The sequence below is a fragment of the Pecten maximus genome, unplaced genomic scaffold (assembly GCF_902652985.1).
Source record: "Pecten maximus unplaced genomic scaffold, xPecMax1.1, whole genome shotgun sequence".
Classification (NCBI taxonomy): Eukaryota; Metazoa; Mollusca; class Bivalvia; order Pectinida; family Pectinidae; genus Pecten; species Pecten maximus.
This window is the reverse complement of record NW_022982758.1, coordinates 1-27946: the sequence shown is the minus strand read 5'-3', so window position 1 is coordinate 27946 and position 27946 is coordinate 1. Positions and strand designations below refer to the sequence as shown.

General features: G+C 37.9%; 1 protein-coding gene across 1 annotated transcript; it reads left to right on the top strand.

The window, feature by feature from the left end:
* Positions 1–27935, top strand: LOC117320907 (ankyrin repeat and IBR domain-containing protein 1-like; the record flags this gene model as incomplete). Its single annotated transcript, XM_033875387.1, has 22 exons — positions 1–188; positions 681–894; positions 1247–1303; positions 1894–2022; positions 2500–2553; positions 2766–2883; positions 3597–3760; positions 4483–4571; positions 5864–6008; positions 6499–6659; positions 7297–7385; positions 8068–8198; positions 8751–8885; positions 9641–9727; positions 10129–10198; positions 10643–10785; positions 11437–11649; positions 12122–12284; positions 13512–13634; positions 14024–14144; positions 14586–14869; positions 27626–27935. Coding segments are annotated over exons 1-22 (3188 nt in total), but the record flags the coding sequence as incomplete, so codon positions are not given.
* Positions 27936–27946: the final 11 nt, after the last annotated feature.

Here is a 27946-nt window from a genome sequence, read left to right as displayed (position 1 = left end):
ATGGGAAGCACATCATCAAAGTTCCGTAAACATCTCAGTAATGGGGACGAGGTAGCAGCCTTGAATCTCTACAACAGTCATAGCGAGTTAAGGAAAGCCCTTGATCCGAACTGTTCCTATGGTGACTCGCATCAGCATGAAACACCTCTTCACTACTCTGCACGACATGGCATGAAAAGTTTATTACGGTACATAGTAATTTCTGGATCAGACATGTAGATTTTCATCTATAAGTCAAAATCTCATCGCAGATTTTGAGAAAAAAATTTAATTGTATTTGTCTGGATTCTTGTATGACAAGATGCCTGTTAACTTATTATGAGATATATATATAATGTAGCTGCCATACAGTGTTTCCTTTTTACCCTGATTTTGGGTTCGAAATTCGGCAAAATGGTATCTTTTTCCCCCAAAAATTACCAATTGGAAAATGTGAAAAAATACATTGGAAAAATTTGAATTGTAATGTGATCAGCGTAAAAAAACAGAACTAACTTTTTCTGTTCACTTTAGTATTTCCCAATTTTTCCTTATGCTCAATTTCCGAAATTCAAGAACCCTTGTTTCATTCCCAAACAGGGCTAAAAAACTCACTGCCATAATATTCAACTTATTGATGTGTTTCAGCACAACACTTATAGTGGTCCTCAGACTGTATATTTCCTGTTTAATCTTTGCAGGATATTTTTACGGGAACTAGGAGGAAATCCCAACAAGACAAATGGACGCAAGGAGACTTGTCTGCACTGTGTGTCTATGGAGAAGCCCTGTCATGCCCAGTGTTACCCTGTACTACGCAAGCGAGCGGAGTGTCTGCAGATGCTTCTCAACTGGAGAGGAGCTACTCTTAAAGATGGAGAGGTTGAGAAGATTGACTTAGCTGCTCAGGATGAGGTAGGACCTTTAGGTGCCATTGTGTGTGTTTTCATTGTTTTTATAAACCAAGCTTCAGGCAGAATGTGATTAAACTTCTTATAGAAAGGTGTCAAAGATTAGGATATTTATTTTACTTTGTTAATAGGAATAATACTGAGTCTCCCTGTGATTACAGGGAGGAGATCAATAGATTTTATTTACTTTTTTCAATTCTTGAAAGAAGGAGATTGAAATTCTGATCGTGGTACAATTCTTTCAGAAACATTTTCAAAAATATCCAAAATAATTTGTTAAAAAAATATTTCCTGCTTCTTTTATGAAAGAGAAGTGCTCTGAACATAGTATTATCAAAATGTCCTTTTATCTTCAGGATTTGAATACTGCATTACATCATGCTGCCGCCTCGGGACTGAAGAGATGTGTTGAGGTACCTATATACCAGCCTCTATACTGACCTCTTTGTGTGCTTTGAACACTAAGGATTTGATGTGTTATGTTCTGAAATATATTAACTTATGTTTCATTTAGTGTTTGAAATTAACTTTCTGTTTCATTCAGTGAAAGAAAGTAACCTGTTTCATTCAGTGAAAAATGTTATCTGTATGTTGCATTCAGTGAAAGAAAGTATCTTTGTTTCATTCAGTGAAAGATGTTATCTTTATGTTTCATTCAGTGAAAGAAAGTATCTTTGTTTCATTCAGTGAAATATTGATGTGGTTTATTCATGGAAAGATATTAATTTTATTTTGACTTTATTTATCAATGGCGGAATACACCACTTTGTTTTAGCCATACACCTTTAAGTTGTATTATATGAGACAGATGAAGAAATATAGTTTCACTTAGAATCTGTTTAGGTGTACTTTATGTATTATAAGAACCAATGTTGATGTATATTTAATAATAAAATCATTATCAGTAGACTTCTAGTTTAGGAACTTTATCTTAATCATACTTAAAACTTTAATATTTCATGATGTCATCTTGAAGAAACATTTTTTGAACTTTCCTGTGTAGATGTTGGTAGCTCATGGCGCTCCATTGTTCACGGAAAACAAAGAGCAGTTAACACCCTGTGATTCAGCAGAGAGATTTGCTCACACTGAAATAGCTACTTACCTGGAATCCAAGATGGTGTTTTCTGATGTGAGTAAATGCTATATTAAAGCTTGAGCTTATCATAATGATTCATAGATTATCCTATGAGCCATTGTAAATTTTCATGATCTTGTTCAAAATGACAGCTTTGATACCTGAACATTGATTTTGATTCTCAAATTAAGCATGACACATCAGTCTGTATCCGTTTTTAAACAAACATTAATGTCAGTTTATTATTGAAAACATAATTAGATTTGTCATATTGAGCTTTGCTCACAATTTTAACGAGATAAATCTATTTTCTTGATAAAGTTATCTTCAGTGAAAATGAAAATGGATTTGTTAGGACCTTATAATTCCTGAAAAATGAAATAGCTCAGAAGATTTAAAGAAAGTGACTATATATAATATAAAGCAAAACAAAAAACCAAAAAATTGTGAGAATTCCAGTTTTGGAAAATTTCAGAAATTCTATGTTCGTGATATCAAAATATTTATATAAATGTTACCTGTTGATTACAGAATGATGCTAATGATGTACCTATATCAGAAATGTTACCTGTCGTGGACTCCGAGGTAAGATTCCATTGTCACTGTGCATGTATGTAATACATAAAAGTGGAATTTTGGTCATAGATTTTTCTTCTAGTGTAATCTGAATCATATGATAGACTGAGAAATAATACTCTGTGTACTTTCCTATAGTGTTCTATGCTACTTAATATTAAATGGTTAATACTTTTCTTTCTGCAAGAGATACCTGTAACAATTATATTACATATCTACAGGAGTATAGTGGCCTACGAGCCCAAGATCTCCAGGAGGCCAAGGACCAACTGTTGGTGGAGACAGCCGACATGCTCAGCGTGCCTCTGTTCACCGCTGACGCCCTGTTACGGAACCACGGTAAGTTGTATAGAAATGTTTCCCATACCTAACTAGATTATACATCTATAGCAGGGAATATAATTGGTGGGGGGGGGGGGGGGGGGGGGGCTGTTCATTTAGAACTCAATTTTTTACTTTCATTTAGAGCTGAATTTTCACTTTGTTTTAGAGCTGAATTTTCACTTCGATTTAGAACTAAATGTTTACTTCAATTTAGAACTCAATTTTTACTTCAGTTAAAACAGGGTCTTCGAGTCTTTATGCATTGTAGATAATAGTATCTTAGAAAATTTATATAAAACCTGTGCTAATTAATTAAGGTAATTAGAAATCAGTTTACATGCATATGGATAACACATCAGTAAAGGTGATGAAAATCCAGGTTTACAAGTAGTATCTTCATAATTATAACTTTTACCACTCACAAGTTTGATGCAATATTTGGAAAGAGCAAAGTAATTTATTTCAAAGAGTTTTCTGTTTTGAAACATGATTAAAACTAATTAAAACACATTTTAAATACTTTTAACAAAAAAAGGTGTTTGCAATGTACAATTGTTACAATTGTAGCATTAACCCTTTCAATCCTAAGAAACTTTAGTGGACTCTGCCATTCTTTCATAATTTGAAGTCCAATATGGTCAGTAGGGGTGAAAGGGTTAAGATTGCCTGGTACCTTGCACGAACCAGTCCTTAGCATGTGTTTAATGTGTGGTCCCTGTTTGTACCAGAATGGTCCCGTGAGATGCTCCTGGAGGCATGGATGAGCGACCCATTAGCCTGCTGTGAGAAGTCTGGCGTGACCCCTCCCCCAAGTCTGTTTTCCGACCAACCCCAAGTCCAGGAGTCCCTGACCAGTCCCGTCAGCTCAGAACCTCCTAGTCCTGATACCATGGTAAGATATGTTTACATTACTCCAGACCTCTCCGTCCTGATACCATGGTAAGATATGTTTACATTACTCCAGACCTCTCCCTCCTGATACCATGGTAAGGTATCTTTACATTACTCTGAACATCTCAAATGACCTACTTATGCTACCTTATCCTGCTTGTCCTTGAATCTAAACAAGATACTACAGAAAATGATGTCCTACCTCAACCCTTTAACACTCATTACTTTGAACCTGTGTCGGGTCCCATAATGATGTTAAAGCCTTCTTACTGATTACAGAAAACTATCACCTACCTCAATAATTTAACACTCATTACTTTGAACCTCCCAGGTCACATAGTGATGTTAAAGCCTTTTCCCAGTCCTTACATTCATTGCTCTGAATATCAATAAATTCAATATGGAAAAAAACCCACCCACACACCTCGCTTCTATCACCTTGAGAATATCTTATTATGTGTATGGTTCAGTCTCAGCCCAATCCAACACAGTTCCCATGCATTTCTCATGAATAAGAGGTAATATATAGTTCTTTGCTGTGATGTGTATTGGGCAAGACAGCACTTCCCTGAAATAATCTGAAGGGCCTTCAATATGCATGTGATTATAAGTGAGGTAGCCACCAGCTACTACAAAAAAACTGCATCAAAATGATTAATGCTGTTCATAGGGCAGTGAACAAAATGAAGTAACCAACAGTACCGAATGATTGTATTGTTTCAGTGTGATATCTGTACTCAGTCGTTCCTGTTGGAGGAGGAGCCTGTACATATGTCCTGTAAACACCAGTTCTGTCGCTGCTGCTGGAAAGAGTGAGTAGGATGTTATCCCTAAGTCTGCTGCATTCATGTGTGCATATTTACATATACATAGCAGTGCCACGATTATCCTTGATACGTATACTCTGGTTTCCAGTTTCATCAACATTCATCACCTTATAAGGAAATAAGTTAAAAGTTTCTGTAGAAAAGCAGTACAGAATTTAAGGAAGGTTCCTTTGATTTGATTTTTTCCCTTAAATTCTGTAAAACTTTCCTTTTAAAGAATCTTAAGTTTAATGAATTTCCATAATTAACATGTATGTACTGGGGCTGGTGGTACGCTCACTTTCCCTCTCAGCACTCCAAGAATATGACAAACTATAAACATTCCATGTTACTATCATGAGAAACAGTTTGTGTATCAACCATTGTTTCTCTTTTCTAATGAGTCAAATTATTATCGTTAGCTGATTCAGATTGATTTTGTAAGTATGGTGTACTTACAAACAGACTGTTGTATTACATTATATAGTGTACTTACCAACAGACAATGTTGTATTACATTATCGGTACTTGAACCTGATAAGTATGTTGTACTTACCAACAGACAATGTTGTATTACATTATCGGTACTTGAACCTGATAAGTATGTTGTACTTACAAACAGACAATGTTGTATTACATTATCGGTACTTGAACCTGATAAGTATGTTGTACTTACCAACAGACAATGTTGTATTACATTATCGGTACTTGAATCTGATAAGTATGTTGTACTTACCAACAGACAATGTTGTATTACATTATCGGTACTGGAACCTGATAAGTATGTTGTACTTACCAACAGACAATGTTGTATAACATTATCGGTACTTGAACCTGATAAGTATGTTGTACTTACAAACAGACTGTTGTATTACATTATAGGTACTGGAACCTGATAAGTATGTTGTACTTACCAACAGACAATGTTGTATAACATTATCGGTACTTGAACCTGATAAGTATGTTGTACTTACAAACAGACTGTTGTATTACATTATAGGTACTGGAACCTGATAAGTATGTTGTACTTACCAACAGACAATGTTGTATAACATTATCGGTACTTGAACCTGATAAGTATGTTGTACTTACAAACAGACTGTTGTATTACATTATAGGTACTGGAACCTGATAAGTATGTTGTACTTACCAACAGACAAGGTTGTATTACATTATCGGTACTTGAACCTGATAAGTATGGTGTATTAACCAACAGACAATGTTGTATTACATTATAGGTACTTGAACCTGATAAGTATGTTGTACTTACCAACAGACAATGTTGTATTACATTTTAGGTACTTGAACCTGAAGATCCAGGAAGGAGATGCCCATCATATTACCTGTCCTGGCTTTCAGTGTGGAAAACTTGTTCCTGTAGAAATCATAGAGAACATTGTCTCTCGGGAGATGGCACGTCGCTACCTACAGTTTGACATCAAGGTATCTGTAACACTCCAACATCAGATTATTAATTCTGCTGTAAATCGTATAGGAGTAAACTATTAATATCATTTCAATCATTTCAGGAAACGAATTAGAATGAAATTATTTCCTCCTATGTCAATGCTTGCCGATAGGAGATGCATTTGAAGTCCAAATCGCATGCATGTGGAGGTGTAGTCATTCAGAGTGACCATGTTGAACAGTGTACACGTAAAATTTTGGAAGATAAATACAGTTGTATCAGAATAGATAGTGGTTTGTGGTTGAGTGAAGTTATAGAATTCTAGTGAAGATTGCAGTATATTATTTGTGTGGGATTGTGTGAGAGGTGTATTGTTTGTATATAAGCACATGTGTTTGTAATAAATACAGTCTGCGGCATGGTCGCGCCCTTACAATTTATATGGTTTGTCAAGTTATTATTGTGACCAGACATAAATGGTGTTATAGGAGATTTGAAAATGCTTATCTGTTAAATTCCTTGTAGGCGTTTGTGGACAGTAACCCCAGCATCAAGTGGTGTCCATTCCCGGGATGTGGTCGGGCTGTCCGCCTACCAGAACTGGACGGTAACAACCAGACGCCGCGACAGCTCCCTTCTGACACGTCGCGGGCTGTAGATTGTGGTAACAAGCATTACTTCTGTTGGTGAGTCATTCTGTAATTTCTTTTTAGATTTGAAGATTATTCAGTAAAAATGTTTAACTTAATTTATGTCTGGAAATTCTACAGAACATATGCTCTGAATTATTACATGTGGATTGAGATGAAAGTTTGATGATTAGTGATAATAATATCTTTATAACGTGATGTACTATTATAGTTCGTTTCTTACAGAAAAAAATTCCAATAACTCTAAACTTGTGTGATCCGATTTTGTTAAGTGCTAATACAAAGGATGATAAATTACTACAGAATTGATGGTTTATTATCTCGCTATTTTAGTATTGACCTAAAACATATTTCTCGACTTACCTACAATTAATTAGTCCTTAACTGGTGAACCCGGGATGACTATAGGTTTCCTCTCTGTTCGTCGTGTACGTAATTTATTATGTACATAACGCCGACGTTTGTCAGTGCTCTAGTAGCTTCATTCCTTGGAGGATTTTGATCACACAGTGATAAAAAGTACCATGATATCTGGAACAAGTTTAAGGATTTTTGGATCATGGTCAAGGTCACTTTTACTATTTCTGGCGTGGAGGGGGGTTACTTAAGGACATGTATTGTTTTAGATACCTTCTATGCTTGTTACTACTAATTATACATGTAATATTTTCAGGGACTGTGGAGGTGAAGCCCATGAGCCATGCAGCTGTGATAACTGGACCAAGTGGTATAAGAAAATAGCAGAGGTCAAACCCGAACAAAGTAAGTCAAGGTCAGACCCAAACAAAGGAAGTTCTCAAGGTCAAACCGAAACAAAGGAAGTCCTCAAGATCATGCCCCCCTCTGTAAGATAAAGACAGAGAATATGTTATACTTGCAGCTGCTTACTGTGATTCATAAAAACAACTAATTAAGAATACACACACACACACACACACATCCCTCAAAGGAAAACTGGTATTATATTTTTGGGATCTATGGGGAAATGTGGACTGTCGGTATTGTAAATTCTACATTAGTGGTGTAGTTGTGTGTATATTTCAAATATAGATGTATTGTGTTAGATGTATTGTGTTAGACGTATTGTGATGTATTGTGTTAGATGTATTGTGTTAGATGTATTGTGTTAGATGTATTGTGTTAGATGTATTGTGTTAGATGTATTGTGTTAGACGTATTGTGTTAGACGTATTGTGTTAGATGTATTGTGTTAGACGTATTGTGTTAGATGTATTGTGTTGTATTGTGTTAGATGTATTGTGTTAGACGTATTGTGTTAGACGTATTGTGTTAGATGTATTGTGTTAGAGGTATTGTGTTAGATGTATTGTGTTAGACGTATTGTGTTAGACGTATTGTGTTAGATGTATTGTGTTGATATAAGTTGACTGTACATTTTTACAGATTTATTGTGTTGATATAAGTTGACCTTACATTTTTACAGTGGATGGTACAGAAAGGGACACAGAGTCGGCAGCTAACTGTCTGTGGCTGGTCACAAACTCCAAGCCTTGTCCCAACTGTAAATCTCCTATTCAGAAAAATGAGGGTTGCAACCACATGAAGTGTTCCAAGGTATAACGAAGGAAAAACAAAGAAATAAAAAAAAGAATGGTGCTTTTAGAAAACAAGAGCATGTAAAAGGAATATAAACCATTAAGATATATGATTCTTACAGTATGTGTAAATGTTAAGAAAGCAGATTACAAAGAAATATGAAAGAGGCTGTTCATTATTACCATATATGGTATATATTACAGACTTTTACCGATGTCCTTAATAAATTGGTTTCTGAATTTGACAATTTCTTTCCTTTTTATATTAAAAAAAAATCAATATTTATTGCTTAGTGGAATTGGAAGTCATTATAGTAAACCACTTTTCATGGTTAGGGGCTTAAAGTGGTAACCTTAGCTGTCATTCCGTCAAAATATTGTTTCCAATCAATTCTTTAATGGATGCAGAATGATATAACTACAATTTGGTATGTTGTGCAACGAAAATTTAATGAGTCAAATACTGATTTGGTTTTTTCTGTTGTAATAGTTATGGTCATATAACTTTCAAGATTTTGAATTTGAATCTAGTTTCACTAAGATGAGATTTAAGTGTATTTTTTTTTTTCAGTGTAAATTTGACTTTTGCTGGGTGTGTTTGGATCAATGGAAGCGACACAATTCAAGTACAGGAGGCTATTTCAAGTGTAACCGATACGAGGTATCGAAGATTGTAGAAGATAACGCCAACATGGCCCAGTCAGATGTGAGTTAGTCCACTGTGTTCATCAGGTAGTCAAAGCTTGTCTGGTTATAAGGCTACCCAAATCTAATCGGGGACAATTCTTTGTCATGAATATTGTGGATTAATTTCAGGGTTTTGAAGAATGAGGATGAGATATTCTTAATATTTTAATATTACATTCAGAAAATGTTATTGTTGCCATTACACAACTCCTACCTTAAGTCAAACAGGTGTTGGCCTGTTGGCTTATTACAGGATAAAATATGTGATTCTATTTAGGTTAATAGTAGATATAAAACATGACCCTGTCTGGATAGGTATCTCAATGCCACACAATATTTGTGGATTCACCCTGGGTAAACATATGGATGGAAACTGTCATAATAAGGCAAGTGTTTTGAAGATTTCGAGCAATATTTTCTGTTTATCCTATGTGGCATTCAACAGACCACGTACTAGATTTACTGGTATAGCGACTAAAACTTATCAATACAAGGGAGATAACTCTTACACACTTTTACCACATTGCTGACATTAACTGGAATTTCTGTTTTCCCTACTTTCGATATTCATTTAATGGCACTTCTAAAATAGCTGGTATTTACATATAGTAAGTAAAGAGTTTTTAATTTAATAAAGACATTTGAAAAACATTTATTTGTGTGACAGTATATAACCCATATACAAAGAGACAGAAATAAACATGTCCATTGTTTTAAGTATTGAGTCTCGGTGTGTAATGGACTAATTATATAATGATCTGGTGTGTTTAACAGGCAGAGGAGAGGAATAAGAGAATGCAGGAACTGAACAAGTTTGTCCATTACTACACTCGCTTTAAGAACCATGAGAACAGCTATAAGGTAGGTATTCTTATGGATAAGTGATATTGTCCCAAATAAGAAAAGCTGACAACTGAAGATATTCAGAAATTTGGGTGCAATAGCTGTTAATAGCCATTAATATATTTAATACCCACAGAAGTGATTTAATTCAAACACTATCATTATGATAAGCTGTGTTGTCTCCAGCACCCACCACGAAAAGAATTTCTTTATTTCTAGATTCTTCTTGTAGGGTATGTATGTGTATTGAATAGCCCTTAAATGAAACCATTAGTATTTTACAATACAATTTGTACAATAATCATAAAAATAAAGTTTTGGGTGCAAACTAAGCCATTCTAAATAAAGAAATACAAAATATTTTTACAATGATCTTGTTGAACAATAACAACTAATGAACCTTAAATTTCTGTTATCAGTTTGAGGAGCCACTGACCAGTTCTACAAAAACAAAGATGATGAAGTTAGCCGAGGCTGTAACAGATCCAGGTAAGACAGAATTATTTCTATTCTATGTGTGTGTTGTTTCTATAGTAACCATTTGATTAGCAATAGGTGTGTGTTGCTTATTTCCCTCGTGTTTTAGAGGGCAAGAGTTCTGATCTGTTCTGTTCTGTTTTATCACATGATATTGTATTATACTATTTCCTGCCTATAGTTAATATCCTTGGTGTACATATGTTGCAAAGCTATTCTGTTCATCTTCAGTAATGTGCTAAAATTTGATTTTATCAAAAATAAAAATGCATGGAGTATTAGGATTTGTCACTGATTAATAATGAATTCATTTAGATGCTTGTATAATAATTATTTAAAACATGTTGTTTCAGACACATTGTTTATTTCTTAATGATTTAAAACTTTTCACTGAAACAAAATTTCTTTAATAATTGAGGGAACAATTAAAAATCCTCTGTGACTTTGTTAAAACAGCAACAGCCAATGCGGAGACCAAGTTTGTAGAAGAAGCTGTTGAGCAGTTGCTCAAAGCACGACGGGTGCTCAAGTGTTCTTACGCCTATGGTTACTATCTCGATGGACCTGGTTACAAAAAGATGGTGTTTGAATTCATGCAGGTAAGAACAATTTAGAAGATTCTTGCATCACCAAAATCCTGAAAGTTCTTTTCCTTTTCAAAAGTCTTAAATATATAAGTTTTTAACTATGTTCTTTATTGAAGATCTTGGTCGGAAAGTCAGTGTTCCATTCGCTATAGATAAATGATATTAATGAAAGTAATGTGTTGTTGAAATTTTATTTAGAGAATCCAAACTAAACTAAGACTAAGGCTAGCTGAATATACAGGCATGATAATTTTCAGGTAAAAGTCTGATTTCACACTCTTTTCTCATGTTGGCTGTAATGTTCATTTTAGTATTTCATCATAGAAAATAAACCACAAATTGGGATTTTAGACTTTTTTTACATTCAGCTGTTCTCATCCCTAAATTTAACATGAAGTGTCTGCTTGATTCTGTCTGTGTGACTTTAATAGATGTGGTGGTCAGGTGATGCAGTGGTAACACACTCGCCTTTCACCGAGGCAACTGGTGTTTGATTCTTTGACCAGACGTTAAAAGGTATCAGGGTGATCACCTGACGACCAAATCGGTTTTCTCTGAGTACTCCTCCAGGGACCTTCTAAATCAAGTCTCCTTGCACACTCTTATTTGAGTCGAGAAAAGTGATTATTATTATTAAAGTACAACTTGTTTTTATGTTAACAGACCGAGCTGGAGGAATGTGGCGAAATTCTATCCCAGATGGTAAACAGGCTGTATTTGAGGACACCTAGGAAGCGTATTATAGAACAAGCCCATGTAGTCCAAAGGAAGCGCCACGAGTTTATAGTAGCTATATCCAAAGGACTGGTTCCTCCAGAGACACCTCCAGCACTCCGAAAACACCGGAGGCGCAGATATAGCATGGACTATGAAGATGTAAGTCTGATGGCTGAGGCTGGTTCAAAGGAATTTATTGTCAGAGGGGTTAGGGAGTATAAAATGATGGTATCAGCATTGCATATGACAGTTAATCTAGACTCTACATTTGTAGCTTTACCACTCACATACTGTCAGGTATAATCACAGGTAATTCATTGTTGCCATGACATCACAGAAATTGGCCCTAAATAACCACAGCCATTGACGGGCCGTTACACCAAATCAAATAATCCACACATTAAAACAGCCATAGTCTACACTTGATGTTACTTTATTGTGATAGGGAGAATTTCCTGTAAATTCAATACTGAAAGAAAATTATTCAACACTAATGATGCTGATACTTGGTATTTATAAAGCGAAATCTTTACTTTGATTTTAAGATTTTGACACTTGATATATTAGATACTTGAGTTCCATGTAAGTTGTTTTTGATTTGGTTTTAAGATTATTCTATTTTAATATGAAGGAGGAACTGCGAAAGGCCATCTTAGCCTCGATACAGGATGTCGACCCAGCCAATCCATGGATAAAGGATGCGTCTGGTCGCCATACCAACGTAATGGCTGTTTTGGACTGGCCTGACAGTGATGACTCGGATAGTGACGGACAGACAAGTCAGAGAAAACAAGGTGAGTATTCTCAGACACCATGGACAGACAAGCCATAGAAAACAAGGTGAGTATTCTCGGACACCATGGACAGACAAGTCGGAGAAAACAAGTTTAGTATTCTCGCACACCATGGACAGACAAGCCATAGATAAAACAAGTTTAGTATTCTCGCACACCATGGACAGACAAGCCATAGATAAAACAAGGTGAGTATTCTCACACACCATGGACAGACAAGTCAGAGAAAACAAGGTGAGTATTCTCGGACACCATGGACAGACAAGTCAGAGAAAACAAGGTGAGTATTCTCGCACACCATGGACAGACAAGTCAGAGAAAACAAGGTGAGTATTCTCACACACCATGGACAGACAAGCCATAGAAAACAAGGTGAGTATTCTCACACACCATGGACAGACAAGTCAGAGAAAACAAGGTGAATATTCTCGCACACCATGGACAGACAAGTCAGAGAAACAAGAACAGTATGTCAGAAGATTCAAATAACCTTTGGTCCCTTTCGGTGCCTGCTCTTTTTCTGACAACCTTTTCTTAAAGTCCTACGGTAGTCTAAAATAACTGGGAATTCAACATTTGTATAATTATTTTGAGTTGGTGTGAAATATAACATATAGGGACAGTGCCAAAAATTAGAAAAAAGGTGAATTTGTATGGTTATTACATAAATATGGATGAAGGATGTTGACCTTATGTGGCGTTGTGTGCCTCTCGGTCGAGATATGATTAAGTGGACATCTTTAATCTTTTGATCAACAGACATGATTTTAATTAGATGCATAAGGACACAAATTGTCTTAATTTGTGTTTCTATGTTAAATATCAGAACAGTATACATTAAGTTGAACCAGTTTATCCCTGTTTATCCTATTATGGCTGTGGTAGCTCAGTCAGTAAGCATCATCCACTTAACCTCCAGTTAATATCCAAAGTACTTGATTCATCACTCCTTACCTGTAGCAGTTTGTGTTTATCAAGAAACTGAAAAACAGTCATGTGTTTGCTCTCGTAGTTGTATCCATGGGAAAGACACTTTACCCTAATTGCTGAGGATTGCATTAGACAGGCCTCAGTATGTTGTTCAGTGAGGTAGCCACCAACTACTACAGGGAGACCCTGCTACAAATGACAATAAATTCATCAAATAAATAAGCTTACTCTGGTATATGATCCTGAAACTATAATTTGGTACATATATAATATGATGTTTTTGTTTCATTATTACAGGTAAATGTGCACGGGAAGGGTGTAATAGGTTGGAGGCCAAGAACCCTCGGACAGGAGAATGGCACCAGTATTGTAGCCGACAGTGTATGAATGCTGTCGCCGTGGAGAGTTCTGACCAGTCAGGTAATGGACCTCTTAGCTGTCCAAGATTTTAGGTTTAATTCAGCTATATTCAGAAGTAAAATTGATACAGGTTTGATATCAGAGGAATTTCTGATAATAACTAGGTGTCATGGTAATGTTTGTCATTAAGATCTAGTCTCTGATATCATTAATTGTAAATAAAACCCGTCTTTCTAGACTAATTTTATTTCCAAATTAGCTAGAGAGAAATTCACCCTAACACCAAGTCCAAAGGAAGTAGCTAGTGTTTTAGCAGGGTTACACTTCAAACAATTCAATATCATGTTGTATTTTTATAGAGTCTGTCCAGGAGGTTATACTTGATGAAGTAGCTAGTGTTTAGCAGGGTTACACTTCAAACAATGGAATATGATGTTGTATTTTTGTAGAGCCTGTCCAGGAGGCTATACTTGATGAACAGATGGATCTACTCAGAGCCCTGGAGATGTCCCGTTTACAGTACCTTAGAGACCAGGGTATAATTGCAGATCTATCCTCTACTACAGCTAGGTAAGATGGTGTTGATCTGTTGATCTTTGACTTGCCTGACATAGGCTAAGGTTCTTGGTTTGAAATATTTCACTAAAGCTGTAAATATTATGAAATAGTTTTAAAATGTATGTGTTCTCAAAAATTATGAAATTTACAGTAAAGTCACTGTAGAATATGTAGGTTTTTAGATACTGTGAATTTCACAGTTACTGTAGAATATGTAGGTTTTTACTGTAATATGTATTGTGAATTTCACAGCTACAATATGTAGGTTTTTAGATACTGTAAATTTTAAAGCAAGAATTAAATTTTCACAACATGATATGCTTATTACTGTGAAATGCATTTAGGTCAAAGAAAAGCATGAAAACAATGTTTATCAATGAGCATTCTGAAATACCAATATTTAAAACATGCATTAGCGTATTCTTTAGTACAATTTTACATGTATGTTTGTAGCTTATTGGACTCCCCTGGAGCAGCTGAGGGTGGCAGCCCCGTCCCTGGGGAAGACAGCGCCCTCCCCTCCCCACAGAAACAGAGTAAGACTCTTCCTGATATCGCCCTGCTGCCCAAATCTCCGAGGGCAAAAGGTAAACAGACAACAGACAAGAAAGGAAAGTCCCCCAAATGGTCCAAAGATGAGGGACCACAGCTAGGAAAACCAAATAGTATGACAGCTATGGAGGAGTTGGACTTTGAGTTACAGAGAGTACTTGAGCTGTCCGCCATTAGTCCTTCTGGTTTGTATAGTCCTACATGATCAATTCTCAATCATAATTATCAATCTCAGAAATGTTTAACAGGGTAGATCTCTACCAAAGCACATTCCCAGGGCGAAGGCTTTGCCTGTTATAGAGTTTTACACCCACTTCAGGATAGGATTGAGGAACTAAGTGTTTTCTCTGTCCGTCCAGTCTGTAACAGTTTTCTATCTTTATATTGATCTCCTGTTTTTGTGAGGTTTTGCCCTTGTTGTTATCAGACCAATATTACATTTTACACTGAGACAGCATCACCACAGTCGATTATGTCTTTTCATTTACTTCTCTAAAACACCAGCTGGTAGTTACTGAAACATTAATACACCAGCTGGTAGTTACCCAAACATTAAAACACCAGCTGGTAGTTACCCAAACATTAAAACACCAGCTGGTAGTTACCCAAACATTAAAACACCAGCTGGTAGTTACCGAAACATTAATACACCAGCTGGTAGTTACCCAAACATTAAAACACCAGCTGGTAGTTACCCAAACATTGAAACACCAGCTGGTAGTTACCGAAACATTAAAACACCAGCTGGTAGTTACCCAAACATTAAAACACCAGCTGGTAGTTACCGAAACATTTAAACACCAGCTGGTAGTTACCGAAACATTAAAACACCAGCTGGTAGTTACTGAAGCATTAAAACACCAGCTGGTAGTTAACGAAACATTAAAACACCAGCTGGTAGTTACCCAAACATTAAAACACCAGCTGGTAGTTACCCAAACATTAAAACACCAGCTGGTAGTTACCCAAACATTAAAACACCAGCTGGTAGTTACCCAAACATAAAACACCAGCTGGTAGTTACCGAAACATTTAAACACCAGCTGGTAGTTACCCAAACATTAAAACACCAGCTGGTAGTTACCCAAACATTAAAACACCAGCTGGTAGTTACCCAAACATTAAAACACCAGCTGGAAGTTAACGAAACATTAAAACACCAGCTGGTAGTTACCGAAACATTAAAACACCAGCTGGTAGTTAACGAAACATTAAAACTACAGCTGGTAGTTAACGAATCATTAAAACACCAGCTGGTAGTTAACGAAACATTAAAACACCAGCTGGTAGTTACCGAAACATTAAAACACCAGCTGGTAGTTAACGAAACATTAAAACACCAGCTGGTAGTTACCCAAACATTAAAACACCAGCTGGTAGTTACCGAAGCATTAAAACACCAGCTGGTAGTTAACGAAACATTAAAACACCAGCTGGTAGTTACCGAAGCATTAAAACACCAGCTGGTAGTTACCCAAACATTAAAACACCAGCTGGTAGTTAACGAAACATTAAAACACCAGCTGGTAGTTACCGAAACATTACCGAAACATTAAAACACCAGCTGGTAGTTACCGAAGCATTAAAACACCAGCTGGTAGTTACCCAAACATTAAAACACCAGCTGGTAGTTAACGAAACATTAAAACACCAGCTGGTAGTTACCGAAACATTACCGAAACATTAAAACACCAGCTGGTAGTTACCGAAGCATTAAAACACCAGCTGGTAGTTAACGAAACATTAAAACACCAGCTGGTAGTTACCCAAACATTAAAACACCAGCTGGTAGTTAACGAAACATTAAAACACCAGCTGGTAGTTACCCAAACATTAAAACACCAGCTGGTAGTTACCGAAACATTAAAACACCAGCTGGTAGTTACCCAAACATTAAAACACCAGCTGGTAGTTACCCAAACATTAAAACACCAGCTGGTAGTTACCCAAACATTAAAACACCAGCCGGTAGTTACCCAAACATTAAAACACCAGCTGGTAGTTACCGAAACATTAAAACACCAGCTGGTAGTTACCGAAACATTAAAACACCAGCTGGTAGTTACCCAAACATTAAAACACCAGCTGGTAGTTACCCAAACATTAAAACACCAGCTAGTAGTTACCCAAACATCAAAACACCAGCTGGTAGTTAACGAAACATTAAAACACCAGCTGGTAGTTAACGAAACATTAAAACACCAGCTGGTAGTTAACGAATCATTAAAACTACAGCTGGTAGTTAACGAATCATTAAAACACCAGCTGGTAGTTAACGAAACATTAAAACACCAGCTGGTAGTTACCCAAACATTAAAACACCAGCTGGTAGTTACCGAAACATTAAAACTACAGCTGGTAGTTAACGAATCATTAAAACTACAGCTGGTAGTTAACGAATCATTAAAACACCAGCTGGTAGTTACCGAAACATTAAAACACCAGCTGGTAGTTAACGAAACATTAAAACACCAGCTGGTAGTTACCGAAACATTAAAACACCAGCTGGTAGTTACCGAAACATTAAAACACCAGCTGGTAGTTAACGAATCATTAAAACACCAGCTGGTAGTTACCCAAACATTAAAACACCAGCTGGTAGTTAACGAAACACTAAAACTACAGCTGGTAGTTAACGAATCATTAAAACACCAGCTGGTAGTTACCGAAACATTAAAACACCAGCTGGTAGTTAACGAATCATTAAAACACCAGCTGGTAGTTACCCAAACATTAAAACACCAGCTGGTAGTTAACGAATCATTAAAACACCAGCTGGTAGTTAACGAAACATTAAAACACCAGCTGGTAGTTACCGAAACATTAAAACACCAGCTGGTAGTTACCGAAACATTAAAACACCAGCTGGTAGTTAACGAATCATTAAAACACCAGCTGGTAGTTACCCAAACATTAAAACACCAGCTGGTAGTTACCCAAACATTAAAACACCAGCTGGTAGTTACCCAAACATTAAAACACCAGCTGGTAGTTACCGAAACATTAAAACACCAGCTGGTAGTTAACGAATCATTAAAACACCAGCTGGTAGTTACCCAAACATTAAAACACCAGCTGGTAGTTAACGAATCATTAAAACACCAGCTGGTAGTTAACGAAACATTAAAACACCAGCTGGTAGTTACCGAAACATTAAAACACCAGCTGGTAGTTACCGAAACATCAAAACACCAGCTGGTAGTTACCGAATCATTAAAACACCAGCTGGTAGTTACCCAAACATTAAAACACCAGCTGGTAGTTACCGAAACATCAAAACACCAGCTGGTAGTTACCGAAACATTAAAACACCAGCTGGTAGTTACCGAAACATCAAAACACCAGCTGGTAGTTACCCAAACATTAAAACACCAGCTGGTAGTTACCGAAACATTAAAACACCAGCTGGTAGTTACCCAAACATTAAAACACCAGCTGGTAGTTACCCAAACATTAAAACACCAGCTGGTAGTTACCGAAACATCAAAACACCAGCTGGTAGTTACCGAAACATAAAACACCAGCTGGTAGTTACCGAAACATTAAAACACCAGCTGGTAGTTAACGAATCATTAAAACACCAGCTGGTAGTTACCCAAACATTAAAACACCAGCTGGTAGTTAACGAAACATTAAAACACCAGCTGGTAGTTACCCAAACATTAAAACACCAGCTGGTAGTTACCCAAACATTAAAACACCAGCTGGTAGTTAACGAAACATTAAAACACCAGCTGGTAGTTAACGAAACATTAAAACACCAGCTGGTAGTTACCCAAACATTAAAACACCAGCTGGTAGTTACCCAAACATTAAAACACCAGCTGGTAGTTAACGAAACATTAAAACACCAGCTGGTAGTTACCGAAACATTAAAACACCAGCTGGTAGTTAACGAAACATTAAAACTACAGCTGGTAGTTAACGAATCATTAAAACACCAGCTGGTAGTTACCGAAACATTAAAACACCAGCTGGTAGTTACCCAAACATTAAAACACCAGCTGGTAGTTACCCAAACATTAAAACACCAGCTGGTAGTTAACGAATCATTAAAACACCAGCTGGTAGTTACCCAAACATTAAAACACCAGCTGGTAGTTACCCAAACATTAAAACACCAGCTGGTAGTTACCGAAACATTTAAACACCAGCTGGTAGTTACCGAAACATTAAAACACCAGCTGGTAGTTACCGAAACATTAAAACACCAGCTGGTAGTTACCCAAACATTAAAACACCAGCTGGTAGTTACCCAAACATTAAAACACCAGCTGGTAGTTACCCAAACATTAAAACACCAGCTGGTAGTTACCCAAACATTAAAACACCAGCTGGTAGTTACCCAAACATTAAAACACCAGCTGGTAGTTACCCAAACATTAAAACACCAGCTGGTAGTTACCCAAACATTAAAACACCAGCTGGTAGTTACCCAAACATTAAAACACCAGCTGGTAGTTACCGAAACATTAAAACACCAGCTGGTAGTTACCGAAACATTAAAACACCAGCTGGTAGTTAACGAAACATTAAAACTACAGCTGGTAGTTAACGAATCATTAAAACACCAGCTGGTAGTTAACGAAACATTAAAACACCAGCTGGTAGTTACCGAAACATTAAAACACCAGCTGGTAGTTAACGAAACATTAAAACACCAGCTGGTAGTTACCCAAACATCAAAACACCAGCTGGTAGTTACCCAAACATTAAAACACCAGCTGGTAGTTACCGAATCATTAAAACACCAGCTGGTAGTTACCCAAACATTAAAACACCAGCTGGTAGTTACCGAAACATTAAAACACCAGCTGGTAGTTACCCAAACATTAAAACACCAGCTGGTAGTTACCCAAACATTAAAACACCAGCCGGTAGTTAACGAAACATTAAAACACCAGCTTGTAGTTACCCAAACATTAAAACACCAGCTGGTAGTTACCCAAACATTAAAACACCAGCTTGTAGTTACCCAAACATTAAAACACCAGCTGGTAGTTACCCAAACATTAAAACACCAGCTGGTAGTTACCCAAACATTAAAACACCAGCTGGTAGTTAACGAAACATTAAAACACCAGCTGGTAGTTACCGAAACATTAAAACACCAGCTGGTAGTTAACGAAACATTAAAACTACAGCTGGTAGTTAACGAATCATTAAAACACCAGCTGGTAGTTAACGAAACATTAAAACACCAGCTGGTAGTTAACGAATCATTAAAACACCAGCTGGTAGTTACCCAAACATTAAAACACCAGCTGGTAGTTAACGAAACATTAAAACACCAGCTGGTAGTTACCCAAACATTAAAACACCAGCTGGTAGTTAACGAAACATTAAAACACCAGCTGGTAGTTACCGAAACATTAAAACACCAGCTGGTAGTTACCCAAACATTAAAACACCAGCTGGTAGTTAACGAAACATTAAAACACCAGCTGGTAGTTACCGAAACATTAAAACACCAGTTGGTAGTTACCCAAACATTAAAACACCAGTTGGTAGTTACCGAAACATTAAAACACCAGCTGGTAGTTACCCAAACATTAAAACACCAGCTGGTAGTTACCCAAACATTAAAACACCAGCTGGTAGTTACCGAAACATTAAAACACCAGCTGGTAGTTACCGAAACATTAAAACACCAGCTGGTAGTTACCCAAACATTAAAACACCAGCTGGTAGTTACCCAAACATTAAAACACCAGCTGGTAGTTAACGAAACATTAAAACACCAGCTGGTAGTTACCCAAACATTAAAACACCAGCTGGTAGTTACCCAAACATTAAAACACCAGCTGGTAGTTAACGAAACATTAAAACACCAGCTGGTAGTTACCCAAACATTAAAACACCAGCTGGTAGTTAACGAAACATTAAAACACCAGCTTGTAGTTACCCAAACATTAAAACACCAGCTGGTAGTTACCCAAACATTAAAACACCAGCTGGTAGTTACCCAAACATTAAAACACCAGCTGGTAGTTAACGAAACATTAAAACACCAGCTGGTAGTTACCCAAACATTAAAACACCAGCTGGTAGTTACCCAAACATTAAAACACCAGCTGGTAGTTACCGAAGCATTAAAACACCAGCTGGTAGTTAACGAAACATTAAAACACCAGCTGGTAGTTACCGAAGCATTAAAACACCAGCTGGTAGTTACCCAAACATTAAAACACCAGCTGGTAGTTAACGAAACATTAAAACACCAGCTGGTAGTTACCGAAACATTACCGAAACATTAAAACACCAGCTGGTAGTTACCGAAGCATTAAAACACCAGCTGGTAGTTAACGAAACATTAAAACACCAGCTGGTAGTTACCCAAACATTAAAACACCAGCTGGTAGTTACCCAAACATTAAAACACCAGCTGGTAGTTACCGAAACATTAAAACACCAGCTGGTAGTTACCCAAACATTAAAACACCAGCTGGTAGTTACCCAAACATTAAAACACCAGCTGGTAGTTACCCAAACATTAAAACACCAGCCGGTAGTTACCCAAACATTAAAACACCAGCTGGTAGTTACCGAAACATTAAAACACCAGCTGGTAGTTACCGAAACATTAAAACACCAGCTGGTAGTTACCCAAACATTAAAACACCAGCTGGTAGTTACCCAAACATTAAAACACCAGCTAGTAGTTACCCAAACATCAAAACACCAGCTGGTAGTTAACGAAACATTAAAACACCAGCTGGTAGTTAACGAAACATTAAAACACCAGCTGGTAGTTAACGAATCATTAAAACTACAGCTGGTAGTTAACGAATCATTAAAACACCAGCTGGTAGTTAACGAAACATTAAAACACCAGCTGGTAGTTACCCAAACATTAAAACACCAGCTGGTAGTTACCGAAACATTAAAACTACAGCTGGTAGTTAACGAATCATTAAAACTACAGCTGGTAGTTAACGAATCATTAAAACACCAGCTGGTAGTTACCGAAACATTAAAACACCAGCTGGTAGTTAACGAAACATTAAAACACCAGCTGGTAGTTAACGAATCATTAAAACACCAGCTGGTAGTTACCCAAACATTAAAACACCAGCTGGTAGTTAACGAAACACTAAAACTACAGCTGGTAGTTAACGAATCATTAAAACACCAGCTGGTAGTTACCGAAACATTAAAACACCAGCTGGTAGTTAACGAATCATTAAAACACCAGCTGGTAGTTACCCAAACATTAAAACACCAGCTGGTAGTTAACGAATCATTAAAACACCAGCTGGTAGTTAACGAAACATTAAAACACCAGCTGGTAGTTACCGAAACATTAAAACACCAGCTGGTAGTTACCGAAACATTAAAACACCAGCTGGTAGTTACCCAAACATTAAAACACCAGCTGGTAGTTACCGAAACATTAAAACACCAGCTGGTAGTTAACGAATCATTAAAACACCAGCTGGTAGTTACCCAAACATTAAAACACCAGCTGGTAGTTACCCAAACATTAAAACACCAGCTGGTAGTTACCCAAACATTAAAACACCAGCTGGTAGTTACCGAAACATTAAAACACCAGCTGGTAGTTAACGAATCATTAAAACACCAGCTGGTAGTTACCCAAACATTAAAACACCAGCTGGTAGTTAACGAATCATTAAAACACCAGCTGGTAGTTAACGAAACATTAAAACACCAGCTGGTAGTTACCGAAACATTAAAACACCAGCTGGTAGTTACCGAAACATCAAAACACCAGCTGGTAGTTACCGAATCATTAAAACACCAGCTGGTAGTTACCCAAACATTAAAACACCAGCTGGTAGTTACCGAAACATCAAAACACCAGCTGGTAGTTACCGAAACATTAAAACACCAGCTGGTAGTTACCGAAACATCAAAACACCAGCTGGTAGTTACCCAAACATTAAAACACCAGCTGGTAGTTACCGAAACATTAAAACACCAGCTGGTAGTTACCCAAACATTAAAACACCAGCTGGTAGTTACCCAAACATTAAAACACCAGCTGGTAGTTACCGAAACATCAAAACACCAGCTGGTAGTTACCGAAACATAAAACACCAGCTGGTAGTTACCGAAACATTAAAACACCAGCTGGTAGTTAACGAATCATTAAAACACCAGCTGGTAGTTACCCAAACATTAAAACACCAGCTGGTAGTTAACGAAACATTAAAACACCAGCTGGTAGTTACCCAAACATTAAAACACCAGCTGGTAGTTACCGAAACATTAAAACACCAGCTGGTAGTTACCGAATCATTAAAACACCAGCTGGTAGTTAACAAAACATTAAACATTAAAACACCAGCTGGTAGTTACCGAAACATTAAAACACCAGCTGGTAGTTACCCAAACATTAAAACACCAGCTGGTAGTTACCCAAACATTAAAACACCAGCTGGTAGTTAACGAAACATTAAAACACCAGCTGGTAGTTAACAAAACATTAAACATTAAAACACCAGCTGGTAGTTACCCAAACATTAAAACACCAGCTGGTAGTTACCCAAACATTAAAACACCAGCTGGTAGTTACCGAAACATTTAAACACCAGCTGGTAGTTAACGAAACATTAAAACACCAGCTGGTAGTTACCCAAACATTAAAACACCAGCTGGTAGTTAACGAAACATTAAAACACCAGCTGGTAGTTAACGAAACATTAAAACACCAGCTGGTAGTTACCCAAACATTAAAACACCAGCTGGTAGTTAACGAAACATTAAAACACCAGCTGGTAGTTAACGAAACATTAAAACACCAGCTGGTAGTTACCCAAACATTAAAACACCAGCTGGTAGTTAACGAAACATTAAAACACCAGCTGGTAGTTACCCAAACATTAAAACACCAGCTGGTAGTTACCGAATCATTAAAACACCAGCTGGTAGTTACCGAAACATTAAAACACCAGCTGGTAGTTACCGAAACATCAAAACACCAGCTGGTAGTTACCGAAACATCAAAACACCAGCTGGTAGTTACCAAAACATTAAAACACCAGCTGGTAGTTACCCAAACATTAAAACACCAGCTGGTAGTTACCCAAACATTAAAACACCAGCTGGTAGTTACCCAAACATTAAAACACCAGCTGGTAGTTACCCAAACATTAAAACACCAGCTAGTAGTTAACGAAACATTAAAACACCAGCTGGTAGTTAACGAAACATTAAAACAACAGGTATTTATGACTACTGTATCTCTCTTGTATAGATTTTAAGGTACAAAAGATAAATACAGTTACCGGTTACAGATCAAATTAGAAGTATAAGTTATCATGATGCTGGCTGTTTTTCCGTGTAATACATTGAGTGGTCACTAGGGGACATGTATTACCTCACCAACACTGTTGTCACTAGGGGACATGTATTACGTCACCAACACTGTTGTCACTAGGGGACATGTATTGCCTCACCAACACTGTTGTCACTAGGGGACATGTATTATGTCACCAACAGTGTTGTCACTAGGGGACATGTATTATGTCACCAACACTGTTGTCACTAGGGGACATGTATTACGTCACCAACACTGTTGTCACTAGGGGACATGTATTACGTCACCAACACTGTTGTCACTAGGGGACATGTATTGCCTCACCAACACTGTTGTCACTAGGGGACATGTATTACGTCACCAACACTGTTGTCACTAGGGGACATGTATTACCTCACCAACACTGTTGTCACTAGGGGACATGTATTACGTCACCAACGCTGTTGTCACTAGGGGACATGTATTGCCTCACCAACACTGTTGTCACTAGGGGACATGTATTACGTCACCAACACTGTTGTCACTAGGGGACATGTATTACGTCACCAACACTGTTGTCACTAGGGGACATGTATTACGTCACCAACACTGTTGTCACTAGGGGACATGTATTGCCTCACCAACACTGTTGTCACTAGGGGACATGTATTACGTCACCAACACTGTTGTCACTAGGGGACATGTATTACGTCACCAACACTGTTGTCACTAGGGGACATGTATTGCCTCACCAACACTGTGGTCACTAGGGGACATGTATTACGTCACCAACACTGTTGTCACTAGGGGACATGTATTACGTCACCAACACTGTTGTCACTAGGGGACATGTATTACGTCACCAACACTGTTGTCACTAGGGGACATGTATTACGTCACCAACACTGTTGTCACTAGGGGACATGTATTACGTCACCAACACTGTTGTCACTAGGGGACATGTATTACGTCACCAACACTGCTGTCACTAGGGGACATGTATTACGTCACCAACACTGCTGTCACTAGGGGACATGTACTGCCTCACCAACACTGTTGTCACTAGGGGACATGTATTACGTCACCAACACTGTTGTCACTAGGGGACATGTATTACGTCACCAACACTGCTGTCACTAGGGGACATGTATTACGTCACCAACACTGCTGTCACTAGGGGACATGTATTACGTCACCAACACTGCTGTCACTAGGGGACATGTATTGCCTCACCAACACTGTTGTCACTAGGGGACATGTATTACGTCACCAACACTGTTGTCACTAGGGGACATGTATTACGTCACCAACACTGTTGTCACTAGGGGACATGTATTACGTCACCAACACTGTTGTCACTAGGGGACATGTATTACGTCACCAACACTGTTGTCACTAGGGGACATGTATTACGTCACCAACACTGTTGTCACTAGGGGACATGTATTACGTCACCAACACTGTTGTCACTAGGGGACATGTATTGCCTCACCAACACTGTTGTCACTAGGGGACATGTATTACGTCACCAACACTGTGGTCACTAGGGGACATGTATTACGTCACCAACACTGTTATCACTAGGGGACATGTATTACGTCACCAACACTGTTGTCACTAGGGGACATGTATTACCTCACCAACACTGTTGTCACTAGGAGACATGTATTACGTCACCAACACTGTTGTCACTAGGGGACATGTATTACGTCACCAACACTGTTGTCACTAGGGGACATGTATTACGTCACCAACACTGTTGTCACTAGGGGACATGTATTACGTCACCAACACTGTTGTCACTAGGGGACATGTATTGCCTCACCAACACTGTTATCACTAGGGGACATGTATTACCTCACCAACACTGTTGTCACTAGGGGACATGTATTACCTCACCAACACTGTTGTCACTAGGAGACATGTATTACGTCACCAACACTGTTGTCACTAGGGGACATGTATTACGTCACCAACACTGTTGTCACTAGGGGACATGTATTACGTCACCAACACTGTTATCACTAGGGGACATGTATTACCTCACCAACACTATTGTCACTAGGGGACATGTATTACGTCACCAACACTGTTGTCACTAGGGGACATGTATTACCTCACCAACACTGTTGTCACTAGGGGACATGTATTACGTCACCAACACTGTTGTCACTAGGGGACATGTATTACCTCACCAACACTGTTGTCACTAGGGGACATGTATTACGTCACCAACACTTGTCACTAGGGGACATGTATTACCTCACCAACACTGTTGTCACTAGGGGACATGTATTACGTCACCAACACTGTTGTCACTAGGGGACATGTATTACGTCACCAACACTGTTGTCACTAGGGGACATGTATATTACGTCACCAATACTGTTGTCACTAGGGGACATGTATTATGTCACCAACACTGTTGTCACTAGGGGACATGTATTACCTCACTAACACTGTTGTCACTAGGGGACATGTATTACCTCACCAACACTGTTGTCACTAGGGGACATGTATTACCTCACCAACACTGTTGTCACTAGGGGACATGTATTACGTCACCAACACTGTTGTCACTAGGGGACATGTATTACGTCACCAACACTGTTATCACTAGGGGACATGTATTACCTCACCAACACTGTTGTCACTAGGGGACATGTATTACGTCACCAACACTGTTGTCACTAGGGGACATGTATTACGTCACCAACACTGTTGTCACTAGGGGACATGTATTGCCTCACCAACACTGTTGTCACTAGGGGACATGTATTACCTCACCAACACTGTTGTCACTAGGGGACATGTATTACGTCACCAACACTGTTGTCACTAGGGGACATGTATTACCTCACCAACACTGTTGTCACTAGGGGACATGTATTACGTCACCAACACTTGTCACTAGGGGACATGTATTACCTCACCAACACTGTTGTCACTAGGGGACATGTATTACGTCACCAACACTGTTGTCACTAGGGGACATGTATTACCTCACCAACACTGTTGTCACTAGGGGACATGTATATTACGTCACCAATACTGTTGTCACTAGGGGACATGTATTATGTCACCAACACTGTTGTCACTAGGGGACATGTATTACCTCACCAACACTGTTGTCACTAGGGGACATGTATTACGTCACCAACACTGTTGTCACTAGGGGACATGTATTACCTCGCCAACACTGTTGTCACTAGGGGACATGTATTACGTCACCAACACTGTTGTCACTAGGGGACATGTATGTACGTCACCAACACTGTTGTCGCTAGGGGACATGTATTACGTCACCAACACTCACTTGATTATTCTTGTTAAACAGTTTCTGTATGTTCTATCATTCGTTTTCAAATTATCAATTGATGTTCGAACAGAAATGTTGGATTTCCATGTTTGTTAATTGTGCTCTCCTTTTTTAACCAACCAGTGAATATCTAAAGCACTCAATCAACCTTTGTTTATTAGTATGATTTATTAGTATGATTTATTAGTATAGTATGATTTATTAGTATAGTATGATTTATTAGTATAGTATGATTTATTAGTATGATTTATTAGTATAGTATGATTTATTAGTATAGTATGATTTATTAGTATGATTTATTTTGATTTATTAGTATGATTTATTTTTATTTATTTTTATTTATTTTGATTTATTTTGCAGATTTGCCTCCTGATGCCAAATTAATGTTGCCCAAAAGTGCCACACTAACAGCCCCCGTGTCACCCCAACAACCACGTCAAATGACACCTCAGGAGTCACTTTCTCCCTATGCTCAACACCGCCGTAAGAAAAGTCAGAGTCGATTTGATGAGGCGACATCCACAGTGGTGAGTCGAGTCCCAAACAAGAGTGTGGAAGACCTACTCCATGATGACTGCAGCATTGGGTGTAGAGCTCCACCACCTTCTCTGTCTACTCTGTCTTCAGAGTCTGACTCACCAAGTGAAAGTATAGGGACAATATCGAATGTGTACACAATGC